The sequence below is a fragment of the Alosa sapidissima genome, chromosome 13, assembly GCF_018492685.1.
Source record: "Alosa sapidissima isolate fAloSap1 chromosome 13, fAloSap1.pri, whole genome shotgun sequence".
In the NCBI taxonomy this organism is placed as follows: domain Eukaryota; kingdom Metazoa; phylum Chordata; class Actinopteri; order Clupeiformes; family Clupeidae; genus Alosa; species Alosa sapidissima.
In genome coordinates this window covers 22,701,248-22,713,747 of record NC_055969.1, presented here as the reverse complement: position 1 = coordinate 22,713,747, position 12,500 = coordinate 22,701,248, and the positions used below count along the sequence as shown (strand labels likewise).

General features: G+C 48.0%; 1 protein-coding gene across 1 annotated transcript in view; it reads right to left on the bottom strand.

Moving 5' to 3' along the window:
- The window catches only part of LOC121680539 (disabled homolog 2-interacting protein-like), a 250,121-nt gene that overhangs the window by 10,063 nt on the left and 227,558 nt on the right, over positions 1-12,500 (bottom strand). The window contains 5 exon segments of the mRNA XM_042059939.1: positions 2,809-2,987; positions 9,353-9,554; positions 9,817-10,053; positions 10,377-10,521; positions 12,065-12,209. Of these exon segments, the coding sequence (XP_041915873.1) occupies positions 2,809-2,987; positions 9,353-9,554; positions 9,817-10,053; positions 10,377-10,521; positions 12,065-12,209 (908 nt within the window).

The following is a 12,500-nucleotide window of genomic DNA, read 5'->3' as shown; positions in this document are numbered from 1 at the left end:
AGGGAGGGAGGGGGAGGGAGGGAGAGAGAGAGGGTAGGAGGGAGGGAGAGATGGAGGGAGGGAGGGAGGGAGAGAGAGAGGGTGGGAGGGAGGGAGAGATGGAGGGAGGGAGGGAGGGAGAGAGAGAGGGTAGGAGGGAGGGAGAGATGGAGGGAGGGAAGGAGGGGGAGGGAGGGAGAGAGAGAGGGTAGGAGGGAGGGAGAGATGGAGGGAGGGAGGGATGGAGGGAGAGAGATTGAGGGAGATGAAGGAGATATAAAGAGAGAGGGACAGAGAGAGGAAGAGGGAGGGAGGGAAAAAGACAGGGAGGGAGAGAGAGAAATACAGAAACATTAACTATGTTTGACTTCAATTCTAACCATTTTTCGCTTTGCTGATGTGTGTGTGTATGTGTGTGTGTGTTGCCGTGCCCACTGAAGTGTTCTGAGCGGGAAGATAAGCCGGAGGGAGAGGAGCGGCCTGGTCAGTCTCAGTGATGGCCGACTTCATCTCGTATCTCCAGGAGGGCTGAGATGTCCCGGCCCACCAGCTCAAACTCATTAAAACAGAGACAAGAGGAGGGGGTGCAGCCCAGAGAAAAAAGAAGCTGCTTTCTCCTCCTTCTCAATCTCCAACTCCACCACTACCTCCTCCTCTTCCTCCTCCTCTTCCATCTCCTCCTCATCCTCCTCCATCTCCTCCTCCTCCTCCACCTCCTTCTTTTCCACCACCTCCTCCTCCTCCACCTCCATAATTCCACCGAGACATGGAGAGCTCTTGAGACTCTTATTTCTCTTTATTTATTTATCAGTCATATTTCTTTCATTTCATCTCTCTCTCTTTTCTCTCTCTTTCGGCCCCCGTTTCAGCCTCATGGCTCTTTACCATCTCTAAGTCTTTTCTTTCTACCCTCCCCTCTCTCTTCATCCCTCTCTCTCTCCATCCCCCCTCTCTCTCTCTCTCCCTCCTCTCTCCATCCCTCTCTCTCTCAGCAGAAACACACAGAGCTGTCTGGAACAGTAGGCAAATACACAGTGGAGGCAGCTACCTCTCACAGTCATGCTGTGTGTGTGTGTGTGTGTGTGTGTGTGTGTGTGTGTGTGTGTGTGTGTGTGTGTGTGTGTGTGTGTAGATGCTTCTCACAGTTGGTGTGTGTGTGTGTGTGTGTGTGTGTGTGTGTGTGTGTGTGTGTGTGTGTGTGTGTGTGTGTGTGTGAGAGAGAGTGTGTGTGTGTGTGTGTGTGTGTGTGTGTGAGAGAGAGTGTGTGTGTGTGTGTGTGTGTGTGTGTGTATAGATGCTTCTCACAGTTGGTGTGTGTGTGTGTGTGTGTGAGAGAGTGTGTGTGTGAGAGTGTGTGTGTGAGAGTGTGTGTGTGTGTGTGTGTGTGTGTGTGTGTGTGTGTGTGTGCTGTTAGTATCCCTGCTGCCAGCAAGGTCACTCCCTGAACCTCTCTTGCTCTCTTTATCTTCTTTTCTCTGCACTCCCATTTTCTCTTTCATCACCCTCTCCTTTCTTCTTCACCTCCTCCTCCTCTTCCTCCCCTTCTCTGGTCTCTCATACTGGAGCCAGACAGACTCGATTGTGTTGGTTTAATAACCCAGACAGTGCTAATGCATTTTCCCTAATCTGCTCTAAGACATTAACCCAGCTCTCTCTCTCCCTCTCTCTCTCTCCACCCCCTATCTCTAGCCCTCCATCTCTCTCCCTCTCTCTTTGTTCCACCCCCCCCCACCCCACACCCCACACACACACCACCTCTTTCTCCCCCTCTCAGCTTGCGTTTGGGGGAGCTCATTACTCGAGGTCGTTATTAAGCTCTGGGAGTTTGCCCGTCTCTCTCTCTCTGCACACACTTAGAGTGCCTCTGCCGAGATTTTGGGCTGAAACCAGGCTGATAAGGCCTGGGAATGAGCTCCAGGGACTGCATTTCCCATCAGCCCCCACACCCACCAGTCTGATAAGGACAAGAGAGGCCCTTAGCTGATCTAACAACACCAGCACTGGAACAGAATTAGCCGATAATACAGAAAGCAATAGAATGGAGTGAGGTGTTGGACCACAATCGTGAATCAATACTCTGAGATAACTCCACTGCAGTGGGGATGAGACAGCATTTTTTAAGGGCAGGTCACATTTTTTGGTGTCTATTAACCTCTGCATCCCATTCTGCCGAGTCATTGTTGGGCCAGAAGCACCTCTGCTGGGTCACCTGACTTCTAAGAGAATTCTAGAACTCAGGCCAGCATAAGTTCTGTACAAGTGTTGATGGACAAGAGGAGAAGATGGCTACTGAAGACTGTCTGATCACACCTCCCACTCTTTCCCTTCTTCAGTTGATAACAATACTTTGCTGGGACTTGTTGCCAAGTAACCACATCATGCAGGATTAGTTTGCTGTGTGGACACAGCTTTGTGTTGCTGTTAGGGGACTTGCTGATTCCACACACATTTATCATCAAGAGACCCCTCTGAGATTCCTGAGTCCATGCCAAACATGTGCTCCAAAAACAGCAAAAGTCTGATTTATCTCACTTACTTCTCTGTTACCTATGCTCGATGGTGATTTAAGCCCCCAACGTCGTCTTCCAGGAATCGCTGGCACCGTTGACTTAAATGTGCCTTATCCTAACCCTAATCCTAACCTTAACCCATGCCTAACCCTAGCGCCTTCCAGGCAGCGCTGCCTTCAAGACAACGTTGGGGGCTTAAAAAACCAAGAAACGCTACCCTACTGATCAATCATCAGAATTGCAAAAACACAATGTGGTTTGATTTGATGCTGTGAGAACATACTGTGTTCTGATTGGCTGCCGTGTGGTGAAGCCTTACCCTGATAGGTCGCTGTCGATGACCATCTTCTGGAGGCCGGTGGAGATACTGCAGCTGGGGGCGGGAGGAGAGGGCATGCGTTCGGGCGGTGCCATCATCTGAACACCCGCTGGATTGGTCAGCGCTGTGTGCACGTCCCGGAGGATTCTGGGTAATGGGCCGAGCTTTGAGGCTGAAGTCTAGGGCAGAGGTCAAAGTTCACATAACTAACCCAACAGTCACATGACAACAGGGTCAACCAATAGTCTCCTACTTTTATGACACAATGTGTAGGAGACAGGAGTTGTATTTTTATTTGGTTGTTAGTGACATACTGTATGTGCTTCCCTCCAACCAAATGATGTCCCAGTTTGATGACAGGACACACAACAATGCTTCTCTATGTAGTCTCTCCCCTGTGGTTTATGGTCAGCAGAAGTGACCAACCCTTCATATCCACTGCCTGCCCTTGGGTTAATTCTGTCCACCTTTTATGACTTCATCAGCAGAGCATCTCTCCTCTGCTCAGAAACCAGGCAGAGGAATAGCAACGCTTCAAAACAGGACATGACTTTCACCCCAGGGCTAACCCTGTCCCAATGTTATGACATCACAACTTTCCCCCCCTGGACTAACAGTGTCCCCATTTTACAACACCATCTTCAGACCACAGTGTCTCTCTATATATAAAGTCTCCAGTGTCCAGTCTCCAAGTGGATGGTGAAAGTGACCAGCACTGTAAAGGGAAACATCTAACCCCCCCTCTGTACCCCCCGGGGCTAATTCTGTTGCCCCAGATGCCCTGCCTGACCAGCGGACGGGTGACTCATCGTCCGCGGCGCTCCACGACACTGCTACGTGGGCAGTGTTGTTGGGTCAGCGCTCAGTGATGCCCGACGCCTGACGCCCTAACCAGTAGGCCACGACTGTACATGAGTGGCAGTGGGTAGATCACACTTTAGACTCGGGAGTAACTGTATTCCTGCAGGTGTGTGTGTGTGTAAAGCACTTTGGTTGCCTTGATGAAGCACTACAAATTCAACTTGTTGTTGTGTCTAGATTCCAGCATTACAGGTGTGTGTGTTTAGATTCCAGTGCTACTGTATTCTTAGTAGAGTGTGTTTAGATTCCAGCAGTACCGTGTTCTTACAAGAGTGTGTTTAGATCCCCGCGTTACTGTGTGTGTGTGTGTGTGTGTGTATGTGAGTGTGTGTGTATGTGTGAGTGTATGTGTGTATGTGTGTGTGTGTATGTATGTGAGAGTGTGTGTGTGAGTGTATATATGTGTGTGTGTGTGTGTGTGTGTGTGTGTGTGTGTGTGTGTGTGTGTGTGTGTGTGTATATATGTGTGTATGTGTGTGTGTGTGTGTGTGTGTATATGTGTGTGTGTGTGTGTGTGTGTGTGTATGTGTGTGTGTGTGTATATGTGTGTGTGTGTGTGTGTGTGTGTGTGTGTGTGTGTGTGTGTGTGTGTGTGTGTGTGTGTATGTGTGTGTGTGTGTATATGTGTGTGTGTGTGTGTGTGTGTGTGTGTGTGTGTGTGTGTGTGTGTGTGTGTGTGTGTGTACTACAGGAGTGAACAGGAACACAGCCATTCTGGGCTCACAGATGGGAGATGACAGGACCCATTCCTGCTGGATGCCTCACACACGCCAGCACTACAATAATGATCCCCTTTATTTGGGGTCACACCTGCTCCCCGGCAGCTGCACTCTTATACACACTGACACTGACTGCCACAGAGGATGACTGCATTGCGTCGGCACCACCGAGATATCATCATACTAACTGCTTCACATTGACTTACTGTATAATAAGATACCAAGATCTCATTATACTAACTGCTTCACATTGAATTAATAAGATACCAAGATCTCATCATACAGTACTAACTGCTTCACATTGACTTACTGTATTTGGGGCAGCCGTGGCCTACTGGTTAGCGCTTCAGACTTGTAACCGGAGGGTTGCCGGTTTGAACCCCGACCAGTAGGCCACGGCTGAAGTGCCCTTGAGCAAGGCACCTAACCCCTCACTGCTCCCCGAGCGCCGCTGTTGTTGCAGACAGCCCACTGCGCCGGGACTAGTGTGTGCTTCACCTCACTGTGTGTTCACTGTGTGCTGAGTGTGTTTCACTAATTCACGGATTGGGATAAATGCAGAGACCAAATTTCCCTCACGGGATCAAAAGACTATATATACTTATACGTATACTTGTATAAAAAGATACCAAGATATCATCATACTAACTGCTTCACATTGACTTATAATAAGATACCAAGATCTCATCATGCTAACTGCTTCACATTGACTTATAGATAAGATACTAAGACGTCACCATAGTAACAGCTTTACATTGACTTATAATTGAGATACTAAGATGGCACTACCATGGGCCAGTGGTCTATTTAAGCAATAAGCCCTGAGAGGCCGTAGGTTACGCTGATTCTACAACAGCTAAGGGGCGTTGTTAGGCATGACGTGCTAGCGGAGAAGGTGTATGTTTGTGCTGGATTTTACAACGACATCGAACGTGATTCAGCCAATCACAATCAAGGATCGGAACTATCAGTTTTAGAAGATCATATCATATGCCAGCACACTAACAGTGGTCTATGGTCATGATATGCCAGCACACTAACAGTGGTCTATGGTCATATCATATGCCAGCACACTAACAGTGGTCTATGATCATGATATGCCAGCACACTAACAGTGGTCTATGGTCATATCATATGCCAGCACACTAACAGTGGTCTATGGTCATATCATATGCCAGCACACTAACAGTGGTCTATGGTCATGTCATATATGCCAGCACACTAACAGTGGTCTATGGTCATGTCATATATGCCAGCACACTAACAGTGGTCTATGATCATGATATGCCAGCACACTAACAGTGGTCTATGGTCATATCATATGCCAGCAAACTAACAGTGGTCTATGGTCATGATATGCCAGCAAACTAACAGTGGTCTATGGTCATGATATGCCAGCACACTAACAGTGGTCTATGGTCATATCATATGCCAGCAAACTAACAGTGGTCTATGGTCATGATATGCCAGCACACTAACAGTGGTCTATGGTCATATCATATGCCAGCAAACTAACAGTGGTCTATGGTCATGATATGCCAGCACACTAACAGTGGTCTATGGTCATAAATGATACAGCATGGCATCAGCTTCACAGCTTAACATCAGTTTATAGGAGCCAACACTGAAACACATCCAAGCTAGATCTAGCTCCAGGGGAGATGCAGCAGCTGTTTGTGGCCACATACACACACAGACACACACACACACACACACACATCTGTGGAGACATTTCTCTGATTGACACCACCTTGTTAATTCAGCACCCGGCACACTGATGTGTCAGAGCAGGTTGAACTTGGCAGGTCGCTCTGAGAGAAAACTCATTAAAGTTTGAAGCCTGTCACCTAGGAGACAAGAGGAGATGACAGGCCTTGTGATAAGACAGACAATGGATTTTTGGTTTGTTTTGTTGTTTGTTTGCGTACTTGTTTGCCTAATTTGATTAGAAGTTTGCTTACATATTACTCTAGCTCTGTCACTGCTGGGACCTCCATTTATTTACCTATGTATGTGTTTATTTATGTAGTGAGTTAAAGAGGTGTGTGTTGGTGCGTGCTCATGGATGATGGAGCTGAACGTGCGTGTGTGTGTGAGTGTGTGTGTGTGTAGGGAGGGAGGGTTAGCTTTCCCGCTCATGTCTGATTGGTTGGTTGGGTGATGGATGGATGGATGGATGGATGGATGTCTGTCTGTCTGTCTGTCTGTCTGTCTGTCTGTCTGTGTGTGTGTGTGTGTGTGTGTGTGTGTGTGTGTGTGTGTGTGTGTGTGTGTGTGTGTGTGTGCAGTGGGTGGCTGGTGCAGCGCTGGCAGGACTCCTGCTGTGATGCCACCCTGTGAGGGGAGCTCAGGGAATGAGTTTCTGTCTCACTTCTAGAACATTCCATTAATTATGTCACTGCAGGCATAAATGCATAAATACACACACACACACACGTACACACATACAGACAAGTGCGTGACTAAAACAGTCACCCTCACACGTACACACATACACACACACACACACCACTGCGTGCCAGTAGATATCTGGATTATAGATGAGTTTAAATCTAGGCTCTCTCTCTGCTGGCTGGTGCTATCCGAGCTAACAGCAGGATAGATGCACTTCCTGTGTTCCTGTGCAGCTCTGCTGACAGGCTGTTCCATTATGTAAACATGGAATGTCTTATTTATCCACTGATGAAATAAACAACAGCCTCCCACCAGCCATCGGATGGTTTATTCATCCACCCAGAGCTAACACTGATGAAATAAACAACAGTGTTCTCAGCCATCAAATGGCTGGCTGATCCATCGAGAGTCATCAGTAATGAAACAAACAGGAGCTTCTTTGGCCATCTGATGGTGTATTAATGCAGGGAGCGGTAACGCTGATGAAAAAAACAACAGCATTCCCAGATATCTGGTGCCTTATTCATACCTGGAGAGCCATCGCTGATGGAAAATGAAAGACAGAACCAACAGCTTCTCCAGTCTTTCCCGATGGTGAATTATTTCTCGGGACTGATGAGTTCGGTACCCTGAGCACGTTTGCACTGCACCAACTCCTACAGAAATAAGACCCATCTGAGTGTATCCACAACGTCTGTGTGTGTGTGTGTGTGTGTGTGTGTTAGATTGAGCTGTGTGTCTCCACCACATCTGTGTGTGTCTGTGTGTGTGTGTGTGTGTGTGTGTGTGTGTTAGATTGAGCTGTGTGTCTCCACCACATCTGTGTGTGTCTGTGTGTGTGTGTGTGTGTGTGTTAGATTGAGCTGTGTGTCTCCACCACATCTGTGTGTGTGTGTGTGTGTGTGTGTGTGTGTGTGTGTGTGTGTGTGTGTGTGTTAGATTGAGCTGTGTGTCTCCACCACATCTGTGTGTGTCTGTGTGTGTGTGTGTGTGTGTGTTAGATTGAGCTGTGTGTCTCCACCACATCTGTGTGTGTGTGTGTGTGTGTTAAATTGAGCTGTGTGTCTCCACCACATCTGTGTGTGTCTGTGTGTGTGTGTGTGTGTGTGTGTGTGTGTGTGTGTGTGTGTGTGTTAGATTGAGCTGTGTGTCTCCACCACGTCTGTGTGTCTGTGTGTGTGTGTGTGTGTGTGTGTGTGTGTGTGTGTTAGATTGAGCTGTGTGTCTCCACCACATCTGTGTGTGTCTGTGTGTGTGTGTGTGTGTGTGTGTGTGTGTGTGTGTGTGTGTGTTAGATTGAGCTGTGTGTCTCCACCACGTCTGTGTGTCTGTGTGTGTGTGTGTGTGTGTGTGTGTGTGTGTGTGTGTGTGTGTGTGTTAGATTGAGCTGGGCTTCTCCACCACATCTGTGTGAGTTTGTGTGTGTGTTAGATTGAGCTGCGTGTCTGTGTGTCTCTACCACATCTGTCTGTGTGTGTGTGTGTGTGTGTGTGTGTATGTATGTGTGTGTGTCTGTGTGTACTGTATGCGTGGATGCGTGCATGTGTGTGTGTAGATGTCTGCATTATTGAGCATAGTGAGCGTGTGAATGTGACAAGCGAGAGCAGGCAGGAGGAGATCTCGTGTGTGTGCGTGCGTGTGTGTGTGTGTGTGTGTGCGCGTGTGTGTGCAACTCTTACATAAGGCAGCGCAACTCAAAGAGCCTTCATCAAACCGCCTGAGCAGGTCCCAGCGGAGAGCTCCACACAGTGCAGCGGCCTAAGAGACGCCGCGCTACATCTGCGTTCACAGAGAAGCTTAGTGCCTCTGATGGAGAGCCGGCTTTTAACTCACACTTCATTTCCAGTCCTGTCTCGTTCTGAGAGGTGTTGGAGTGTCTGGGAACACTGGAAGGTGACCTCTAGAAGCTCATTTGAGATGGAGAGTGAGAGCTGTTTCTGCACATGGGACAACTGACAGCTGTGTAAGTCTGGAAGTTGTGTGAGGATGGCGGCCATGTTGCCCTGATGAAGGCCATATTGCCCTGATGAAGGGTATGTTGCCCTGATGAAGGCCATGTTGCCCTGATGAAGGCCATATTGCCCTGATGAAGGGTATGTTGCCCTGATGAAGGCCATGTTGCCCTGATGAAGGGTATGTTGCCCTGATGAAGGCCATGTTGCCCTGATGAAGGCCATGTTGCCCTGATGAAGGGTATATTGCCCTGATGAAGGCCATGTTGCCCTGATGAAGGGTATGTTGCCCTGATGAAGGCCATGTTGCCCTGATGAAGGGTATGTTGCCCTGATGAAGGGTATGTTGCCCTGATGAAGGGTATGTTGCCCTGATGAAGGGTATGTTGCCCTGATGAAGGCCATGTTGCCCAAAACATGTTGGCAAAATTGTATCTGTTCTATTATGAACTTTAAATATAGAATAAAGTTTTTCTATACGAAGAAGAGTGCCTTGGTTCAGTCTTTTTGTCCTGTCATCCAACTGTCCACATTGTGTGTGGACAGTTGGATGACGACAAAGATACAATCAAGTGCACACACACACACACACACACACACACACACACACACACACACCTGGTCCATCTGTGAGACGACCTCTGCGAGCAGTGAGTGCAGGGTGGACAGCTCTCGGCCGAGGTCGATGTAGCCCTCAAAGCCGGCCGTGTTGGAGATGGTCTCAGGGTTGGAGATCTCCAGCAGGAAGCGCTGCATGTTGGTCCACTCGTGCTCCAGGAACTGGTTCATGAAGGACATGTACTCCTCCTTATTACCAAACCTGAGGGACGGAGGGAGAGAGACAGAGATAGAGAGAGAGAGAGAAAGAGAGAGAGAAGGAGGAGGAGGGAGAGTGAGTGTGAATATCTGATAAGTGACATGTCAAAATTTCAATTCAGCTTTAGAGTTGCGCACACACACATACACACAGACACTAATGCATGTGCCAGTCACACAGAAGCTACTCACTCACCGCACACACACGCACACACGCACACACGCACACACACACACACACACACACACACACACAAGACACTCACTTGGTGAAGTTGGCGAGGTTCTGCGTGACCTTGGCGATGAGCGTGAGTGTGCGGGCAGTGCGGTCATCGGGGTACTCCTGCGTCAGGTTGAAGAGCGACGGCGACATGATGGCCGGACACAGGAAACGCAGGAAGAGCGACGCGCTGATCAGACGCTCGCTGATGTCCGGTCGCCCCCGGTTACCGCACTCCAGTCGCCACGACGCAAACACCTCCTTCAGCTCCCGTGGAAACACACTGCCAGGGGGCGGGATCAAACAGACAAGTGACCAATCAGAGATGAGTAGCATGTGACATCTGTGACAGTTCATTCACTAATATCATAGCTCTGTGCTATTGTGTCTGTGACAACAGTATATGTGTGTCATAAGTAGTGTGTAACTAAATGTGTTTTAATCTTCTGTGTGTGTGTGTGTGTGTGTGTGTGTGTGTGTACCAGTAGAAGCTGATGATCTGTGAGTGTGTGTGTGAGTGTACCAGTAGGAATTGACGATCTGTGTGAGTGTGAGTGTCTGTGTGTGTGTGTGTGTGTGTGTGTGTGTGTGTGAGAGTGTGTGTACCAGTAGGAGTTGATGATCTTGCAGAAGGCCAGCTCACAGCACATCTTCAGGTTGCTCTGGTGTTCCCCCAGGTCCCCCGCCGAACACTTGGAGGCGTCCACCTCACAGTTCTCATCCGACTCATACAGAGCCTTTATAAACTCACCTGGAGACCAGTAAAAGAGAGAGGAGGGAATGTGTGTGTGTGTGTGTGTGTGTGTGTGTGTGTGTGTGTGTGTGTGTGTGTGTGTGTGTGTGTGTGTGTGTGTGTGTGTGTGTGGAGGGGTAAAGTAGAGAAGAGATGGATAGAGATTTGAGCAACAGAAAAAAGAAGAAAGAGAAAAACAGTCAACTTGCTGGCCAGCCGACCGCGGTGTGTGTGTGTGTGTGTGTGTGTGTGTGTGTGTGTGTGTGTGTGTGTGTGTGTGGTCTCTGGAGTGTTCTGATTGTGGGTTTCCTGTGTGTGTGTAATTTGATTTGGTGAGACACTGTTTTTAATTCAGTGGTGAACACAAGAGGTCTTTACAGAGAGTATGTGTGTGCATGTGTGTAAGTGAGTGTTAGTGAGTGTGAGTATGTGTACAGTAAGTGTGCACATTCTTGAATTTCCCCTTGGGGATCAATAAAGTACCTATCTATCTATCTATCTATCTATCTATCTATCTATCTATCTATCTATCTATCTATCTATCTATCTACATTCAGTATGTGTGTGTATAAGTGTTTCCATTTAAAACCTGGTGGACTTGAGAGAAGACTAACATAAACCACATTCCCCAGTAAACAGCAGGGGGAGCACTTCTGCTAACCAATGGGATCTCACATAGGCCCAGTATCAACCAGCTTATGGGATCTAGCATAGACCCTCAGTCTAAAGCAGCTAATGGGATCTAGCATAGACTCTCAGTCTCAACCAGCTAATGGGATCTAGCATAGACCCTCAGTCTCAACCAGCTAATGGGATTTAGCATAGACCCTCAGTCTCAACCAGCTAATGGAATATAGCATAGGCCATTAGTCACCACTAGCTATGGCTTGGTCCAGTGGCTACCTACTAGCACTCTTTCAATGAGCTCATATAACATCATACATTATCGGACATAGTATGTCATACACCCACACACATACACACAACCCCCCCCATCCCACACACACACACACACACACACACACACACACACATCAGTCCTTGCACTAAATGGGACAGCACATTGGCAGTCCATCTTGAGGAGTGACACATTAAATAATGCAGGACTTCTTCAAACACCGTTAATCTAAGAAAAACACCCATCAATTATTCACCCCATCACTGAATATATTTTTAACAGGGCCCTGAGAGAAAGATACACTCTCTTGCTTAGTTACATGCACGCACGCACACAAACACACACACAAAATTTCAGATGGCTTGTGACTAAGGGAACAGGCATAAAATTCAAGAGGGTATTTTTCCTACTGATAAGCCTTGGTTGTGTGTGTGTGTGTGTGTGTGTGTGTAGCATGAGTGTGTGTGTATGTGTGAGAAATGGAGCACTGTGCTTGGCTGATGCAGTTATACACACCCGGTTCATCTTAGAAGAGCAAACCTGACTATGAGCTCTCACTGAGGATGGTAGTGGCAGGTGTGTGTGTATTTGTGTGTGTGTGTGTGTGTGTGTGTGTGTGTGTGTGTGTGTGTGTGTGTGTGTGTGTGTGTGTGTTTTCCTTACCCAGTGCATCCTGTAGGTATTTCTGTCCCACTAGTTTGAGGTACTCCTCGATGGCTTTGGTGCCAAGTGTGTTCTCTCTGAAGATCAGGTGTTCGTTCTCGCCACACCTGTCCACCTCTGACATCATCAGGTCTGTCAGGAAGTCCTGCAAATAAAATCAGGAAGGGAGTCAGGCTGTGAATCATTCCTAAGAACTACAAATCCCATCCACACTGCCAACTTCATCAAGGCCTTCAGGAAGTCTCCAAATAGAAAATTATCCAGACCAGACAATACTACATCTTCCATTGTGCACCTTGGCACATAGGAAGCTCTGAAGAGACACAGAAAGTGAGCCAAAATGCTACACTGCTGTCAATCAAGGAATGACGGATCCCATCTCCACCTCCATTGCCACGGCAACTTCTTAAAGAGTTCAAGGAGGTAGATGGCTCAT